The 7,893-nt window shown below is 40.0% G+C and overlaps 1 protein-coding gene across 1 annotated transcript in view; it reads left to right on the top strand.

Annotated features, from left to right (window-relative positions):
- LOC101847727 (multiple epidermal growth factor-like domains protein 10) overlaps positions 1-7,893 on the top strand; it is a 34,385-nt gene that overhangs the window by 21,907 nt on the left and 4,585 nt on the right. The window contains exons 6-9 of the mRNA XM_035969994.1: positions 654-788; positions 2,544-2,681; positions 3,628-3,765; positions 5,620-5,757. Coding sequence (XP_035825887.1) covers positions 654-788; positions 2,544-2,681; positions 3,628-3,765; positions 5,620-5,757 — 549 coding nt within the window. The remainder of the gene's footprint in view (positions 1-653; positions 789-2,543; positions 2,682-3,627; positions 3,766-5,619; positions 5,758-7,893) is intronic.

Raw genomic sequence — 7,893 nt, 5'->3', positions numbered from 1 at the left:
TCTCTCTCTCTCTCTCTCTCTCTCTCTCTTTCTCTTTCCCAATAACTGTCTCTTTCTCTCTATCTGTCTATCTCTCATTCTCTTTTTTGTTTCACCACCTTTCCTTTCCTCTCTACTTCTTCCCGTCTCTCTTTCCTTTCCTCTTTAATCTTCATTTCTTTCTGCCATCCCCTCTCTTTTATTTTCACCTTCTCTCTCTCTCTTTCAGTTGCACCGCACCCCACCCCCCTCTCTCTCTCCCTCTTTCTCACATACACATGCACACGCACACACAAACACACACACACACACACACACACACACACACACACACAAACAAACAAACACACACTCTATCTTTGACCCTTCATTTCCTTTTCCTTAGGATAAAAACACGCACAAAAGGCTAAAGATAGACAGTTTAAATAAAACAAGAAACAAAAACAATAAAATCCAGGGACAAAACGAGAAAAAAAACCCGTAAAAAGGTACCTTCTAACCACAGAAGAACAAAAAGAGTTTTGTTGTTTTCCACAAGAACGCCCTAATCAAGGTCGTGTGTGAGTGCGTCTTTGAAAAGAAAAATATATTCATGAACTTTGCGTCCACCCCAGTGGGCTTCCGCCGTATTCCCTTTCCGGGGTCCCTCCTTACGTTCGGCTTTCTTCCCCCAGCATGCAACGGACGCTATGGCCGGAAGTGCCGACATGCTTGCGGCCATTGCTACGGCAACCAGCTTTGTGACCACGTGACCGGTATCTGTGCCAGCGGCTGTGCCCCTGGGTGGACAGGCGTTCGCTGCAAACAAGGTTGGTAAGTGGGTAGGAGCAGTACAGTTGTTGGAATAGCATTTTTTTCTGTTTTTTCTTTCTGGTTTTTTTTTTTTTTGTCACTGCCTATCGCCCGCTGCCTGTCTTGTCTGTTTATCTGATGGCCTTTTGTTTTAGTTGGAGAAGAGAATTTGTTTTAGTGTGAGGTGAAAAAAAGAATTTTTTTTTCGTTTGAGGAGAAAGAATTTCTTTTAGTTTAAGGAGAAAGAGCAAGTTTTAATTTGATGGGAAATAATTTATTCAAGTTTGACGGAATATTATCAATTTTGGTATGACAATGAGGAAAAAGAATTTGATTTAGTTTGAGAAGAAAGTAAAGTATTTTCTTTCAGTTTGAAGAAAGAGAACTGGATTTAGTTAGAAGAAAAAAACTGTTTTAGTTTAAGGAAAAAAACATTGCTTTAGTTTGAAGAAAGGGACGTTTTATCTTGAGTAAAAAAACGTGTTTTTGTTTGAGGAAAGTCAAGAGCAGAGCATTCTCAGTTCTGTTATCTAGCTCCTTTGGCTCGCAATCAATCACCTTCTATATAATATTATACAACTTGTATTGATCTTTTGTTTATTGTGAATGATCAGAAGAGTGTGCTCTCTGTCAGAAGAACGTTTTAGTTGTTGAACAGGGTTGTCTTTAATCAGACCAATTCATTTCCTGTCAAAGGAATGTCTTTGATATCGGACGAATATATTTGTTAAAAAATACACAACTGCTTTTGTCCATTTGGCATCAAACTGTTCAGACAACACGCAGTGAAAACTAACTGTGACCGATGTTCACCATTTAGTCGGGAACTAGGCACTGAACCAATCACGATATCCTTTTCTTGAAACCATTTCGAGATGAGTAGTGGAATAATCTCTCAATGAAATAAATGATTCAAGCAAAAAGGTTATGTCGTCAATAGTGAAAATGCATCTTTCTAATGAATGTCATTGTCGCTGCAGGTTGCAAAGTTTTAAATTCGTAATTTGTTACAAAAGTCATTGTGGAAGAGGAAAACAAGATTATTCCAAAAGTCGAATTGTAAAAAAAAAAAAAAAAGTAGAATTCTGTCTGGAAGACAAGTTATTTTTACAGTGTAAGGAGTCAGTGTGAATTTCCGTACGTAGGTTAATAAGTATCCAATGTGCCTCCTACTTTTAGAACAAAGTAGAATATTATTGCTATATTCCGTCAGCGTCGTTCCATAAGAGCGTAAGTCCTTTTTTTTAAGCTTCAGAAACACTAAAAAAATGGAGGGCGTATAATCATTATCATGTCTTGGATACTCGTTATTTTCCTATTAAAACTGAAAGGACATATAACGCAAAAGAAGGAAACTACTATATTGAAGATTCCTCTTGCTGTTTTTATTCAAACAACGGCTTAAAAGCCCCAACAAATTCATGTTGGAGACTGGATCGATGCTGAAGGTATGTGTAGTTAAGAAACATATTGTACGATTTACAACTCTGACAGTGGGTGATTGCGGGGTGCTGTGCTGTGGTTTGTTCATTCTTTGCTACCAAATAGACAATATTATATCATCATTATATCTCTTTCTTCTTTTCTTTATATGTTTCTCTAAAGTACATATTATTTTATGTTTATATATGTTTTTGCTTTACATGTTACTCTCCAGTATCACCTCTAATCTCCAGCACTTATGTGATCTATTTTGTGTTACAAGTACTGTAAAACTCCTTCTAACACTAAGACACCAATGCTATGTGTCGTGTGTATGTGTGTGTACTCAGAGTGTGGCCACGGCACATATGGCGTGGACTGCCGGCATAGATGTCACCACTGCTTGGACAACGTCACCTGTCTACCTCAGACTGGAGTTTGTCCTTGGAGGTGTGAGCCCGGCTGGACAGGAGACAGGTGCGACACAGGTAAAAGCACTTTACTTCGTAATAATACATGTATAGGTGTTTTTAATGCCCCTCACCCCACCTTCCATTCGACATAATTAAGATTATTTAGGAGGCAGTCTTTAAACTAAAAAACCCTGCTAAGCTGCAAACCCACCCTCTGTATTAAAAAAAAAAATGTCACAAAGAGTAAATGCAATTAGGGTCTTTAAAAAAATTTCCTCGTTTAATCCAACATCTTTTTTTAATGGTAAAAGCGAACCTTAACGGACAGGGAAACTATATAGGCCATTCCCTGACCTGTTTTTGCTTAGTATATTTCTCTAATTTCGTCCTCCTAACAATGCTGCCTTCTAGGTTGAGATTGACTCCGAACAAGTTTTTCCTCACACATATCTTTTAACTCTATTGAAGACATGGCAGACACATGTGTTCTATCAGTAACTGGCCAAAAGCAACGTTGTGACACATTTCGAACCGTCATGTACAATCACAAAGGCATCTGTGTATTTAATAGCATGTCTGTTGTTGGCTGCCTTTTTTGAGTTTCAGATCTAGAGAACAGACTGGAAGTGTAATCTGTATGGATAATGAACTTACAATGCTTCCTTTTGAAGTACCCCTAAACAGCGCGTCTCCCAGCTTTGACGACTAACCAGAATGCACGTCCTCAATGAATTAAAATATATCAGATAAGAACAGAAATAACTTACCACTTTTAGCTATGACGTACGAAAAGATAGTAAGACATGGAATAATATCAAGAGGTTAGCCCAGGATAGGGACAGGTGAAAAGTATTTGCTCATGGCCTATACCCTGATACAGGGGGAGAAAGGCAGTGAGAATATTTATGATGATGATGGTGGCAACACTGATGATGATGCGATAATTAATTTACCCAGTTTCTATTGTGTCTATTTTAGTGTAAGAAATATTGTACATTTTCTCCTATATTTGTATTACCAGAGTGCAGCCCAGGGAGGTACGGGCAGAGTTGTGAGTTCCCGTGCGGCCAGTGCTATGAGGGGTCAGTTTGTGACAGGAGAGAGGGAATCTGTCCTATAGGCTGTGAGCCTGGATATGAGGGCCTGTTCTGTACCAAAGGTTAGCTTTGTAGATGTCTGTCTGTCTGTCTATCAATCTATTAATCTGTCTGTCTGTCTGTTCTGTACCAAAGTTTATCTATCTATCTATTTGTCAGTCTGTCTGTCTGTATGTCTGTCTGTCTGCCTGCCTGTCTGCCTGTCTGTCTGTTTGTCTGTCAGCCTTTTGAGGAAGGAAGCATATTGATATGCTGACGGTGCACTTGGTGCTGTGAAATAACAAAACATCCAGACAGAAACAACAAGAGAGGAAAAGTGACAGAGCTTGCTCCAATCACCTGATAGTCAGTTCTGATGACGTTGAGATGACAAAGAGTCAACGTGATTATGGGAACATTCAATTTTTTGGCCCATGTAAATAATAACACAAAAGAAAGGGTGGTGACTTTTAGCTAATGAGAAAAAGAAGGCTACGAGAAATTTACCAAACCTTGTGGGTGGTGAGTAGGTTTAACTCTCTACTTTTTGTATATTCGTTTTGTGCGATGAGAATAAGGTAAAACTGATTTAGGATACGTAGCTTATTTGCAGGAACAGGAACCCTTGCTCATAACCAATGCTGAATCAGTTGATTTGTGTGCTGAAATGATTGTTTGCCTGTGTGTCTACCTGTCTGTTTTTGGTTGTTTTTTTGGGGTTTATTCTCTGCTGAAAAAAGGAGGAGCGGGGATCGTCTGGGTCGATAACCCTCACAATCATTGCAATGATAAGGGGTTGGGTCTTTCTACTGTCTTACTAATACAAAGAGAACACATTTACAAGGTTTGGATCTGAAACCAGCAAAATAGATTTGCTTCCCATTCATCTTTTTTTTTTGGCTGTTTTTTTTTTATTAATCGATTTGGCATTTTTCTTCCCTTCTTCTTTCTCTAATAGAATATCTAATTATCTATGTTATCGTTTTCAGTTCTTTCTCATAAAATATGATTTTTATTCCTTTATTCTTTCTTACTTTCGTATCTATATTTTTCTTTTTCATTTCTTTATTCATTCAACGGAGACTAAACATAAGGGTACGGGATGAAATGGACGAGAAAGTCGTTGGTGTGGTCAACAGTAATATGTTTAGAGTAAAGCTCTGAAATCTCTCGTCACCCGACCCGTACTGACAGAAGAGTGAGTTGCCTTTGCTGTGGTCTGAGCCAAGGTCAGAAAATGTGAGTTCCAACCCTGTATGGGGAGGTTGTAATAGAGCATCATCATCTGATCTCTGGATCGTCGTATCCGGTCAGCAGCGTTGGCCTTGACCGGCAGGGTCGAAGAATTCCGCGTCCTTTATGATTTAACTTGTGTCAAGGTGGGCGTTAAATACTTGTGGTACAATTCATTTAATATGTGGATTTAAGAAACGAGGCTTAACCGCTATAATTTTATCCCCTCTACCAGTGAATAAGTTCCTGTTTGTTTCTTTTTTTTTTCATTTCTTTTCTAGTCAAGCCAAAGAGAAATGAAACATCGTCTATTACAACATTTGATGAGTGGATTTAAGAATGAAGGGTTAACCCTTATCACATTTTCCCTGTTGTTTTTGTTTGTTTTGTTTCTTCTACTTTTCTCTCCTAGTCGAAAGAAATGCAAAACATCGACAATCACAAATTTAGGAATACGTGGATTCAAGAAAAAGCGTTCACCCCTTTTCACCGTCATTTACAAACACGTTCTATGTTTTTTATTTCTTGGGGTTTTTTGGTGTGTTTTTTTGGCGGGGGAGGGGGTTCTCTTCCGGTTGAAGCGGGTGTTAAACATAAAAAGAATATATTTTGAAATAAGTGGAATAAAGAAAGAGCGTTCACCCTTATTATCTTTCCACCTCCACCTATCAACAAATTCTGTTTTTTTTTCTCTTCTCTCCCAGTCTGCTCCTCTGGCCTTTGGGGTCCCAACTGCCGGTATAGCTGTGGTCAGTGCGCCAACTACTCCTGTGACCGGGTCACTGGACATTGTGACGTCATGGGCTGTCAGCACGGCTGGATGGGTTCACGCTGTGACGCAAGTAATGACCCCATGATAATGATACTATTGATACTGTATCACGTCATTATACTCAGTTCACGTTTGTTACATTTGAGTCAATTGATCCAATACTTTCCTTCATTGGGAGGGGGGGGGGGGGGGGTGAAAAACTGCAGTTTTGACACAGCTTGATAAAACTTTTCTTAAACAACCTTGCTTGATTTTGGAGGAGGATCTGATCAATTTGTTGTGCCTAATTTAAGAGCAGGATAGCTTTTGCCCTTCCATGAAGAGAATAACTGGCTGGGCTTTACTAAGTACGTACGGTTGAATTCAATTTACAGTGTGCACTGAGCATTGCAGTTTGCGTTTTGATGACTCGTGGTCGCATATTGGTGTTTAGTCGTTGTTCACATTTCACGCTGGGGTTGTGTTTTTTTTGTGAGTATTTTACGGCCCTCGCAACTGCATAAGGTCATATGAGCGTTCGGTACATATTAGACTTTTTCAGTTGGTAGCAAATTTTTTAATTTTGCCCATGTGGTGGCCGAAGCATATACTCGTATCGATTTTAGACCCCCAAGACATCTTTAACGTGCGCAACTTGCATTCGGGCCCTCCGATATTTTTCGCCCTTGTCAGAGAAAGGCTACGTGTAGATCTTTCCTACCAGAAGATCAGGGGTGTGGCCGAAAGACAGCAGTAAGAAAGAACCAAGGAGTAGCAGTAGAAAGGCTGCAGAAAGAGTCATGAGCCCAGAGGAGGGGGCAAATGAGGTGAGGGAGTGAGGGCATTAAAGAGAAGAGGAGACGAGAGCAGACAACAGAACATTGCTAGAGAGCAGGAAAGGAGGTGAAAGGAGACAATTTTAGAGCAGAAAATTTTTCGGTCGCTACCCGGATTCGAACCCGGGACTTTTGAATGAGAGGCCAACACCTTAACCTCTAGTCCACAAGAGACCCTTTCACGCTGTGAACAGCTAGACATACGACTGAACATAATTAGAATAGTAATACCTAAAAATGATACTGTTACCTATAAATAAATAATAAATAAATTAACAAATAAATAAGTCAATCAACTTTATATAGATAGATACATAACGAGAGAAATTCCACTGTATCGATCCTCGGGATAATTTGGTTCACAATGACGTATTACTCGTAAAACAGCGTTTATCAGACATACCTAAATATATAGATACATAAACACGTGTCTGTATACATACACGCATGCATACGTACGTAATAGGCAGTGCCCATTGGAGGATTTGATCGGCTCGACTCGGGTTGGTTTGATTCAGTTCGTTGCGGTTCGGGTCAATTCGATTCGGTTTCTGGCGGCTTCGGTGCACACTTCAAATAGACCCCTGCTCAGTTGTATTAAATGACCCAGAAGTTAACAATGCTTAACGTTTACTGGAAAACTACACCCTAGTATAATGTCTTCTAGGACTGCTTGTCGTTTATGACAGTTTCTTTTTGTGGCGTAGGGGGCCTAATGGTTAGGTTACCGGACTCGTAGTGGTGAGGTTACGGGTTCGGGGGTTCAAGCCGCGGGCCCGATGTTGTGTCTTTGGGAAAGGCACTTTAAAACGAATTTTCCTCGCTTCACCCAGGTGGGAAGGGGTACCTGCCCATAGACAGCGTAAGATCTTGTCAGTATATTTGTGTTTTAGCGCCTATAAATGGCCGTTTGCACTGTATGCTTCCAAGGAAGTTGAGGTTGTTTCTGAATAATCTTAGGCCTGCTGGAGTAATAGTATAGATTGTGAAGCGCTTAGAGTTTGCGGATGAGTGTGGATTTGCGCTATACAAATGCTATCTATTCTTCTTCTTCTTATTTTGCGGTGTTCTCGAAACCCATAAACTGGCTAGCGTCTATTTGTTACACTGGCACTGCCCAAGACGGCTAATTCTTGTCTAGAGTGACCGAAATCGAAAATAGATGTTCGTTTCGGACAGGTCAGACTGTATAATATCCATATATCGGAACTCTTTCTACTTTTAAATACAGTGGGGAAAGACATAGCTTCAGACTAACTGATAGACAGATATGCATTCAGACAGATAAAGAGGCAGTCAGACAGACATATATACAGGCAAACAGAAAGACTGACAGACAGGCAGACAAACAAACAGACAGACAGACAGACAGACAGACAGACAGACAGACA

Source organism: Aplysia californica, unplaced genomic scaffold (genome assembly GCF_000002075.1).
Source record: "Aplysia californica isolate F4 #8 unplaced genomic scaffold, AplCal3.0 scaffold00206, whole genome shotgun sequence".
Taxonomy (NCBI): domain Eukaryota; kingdom Metazoa; phylum Mollusca; class Gastropoda; order Aplysiida; family Aplysiidae; genus Aplysia; species Aplysia californica.
The sequence above is the reverse complement of the archived record's forward strand: the minus strand, read 5'-3'. Positions and strand labels throughout refer to the sequence as shown.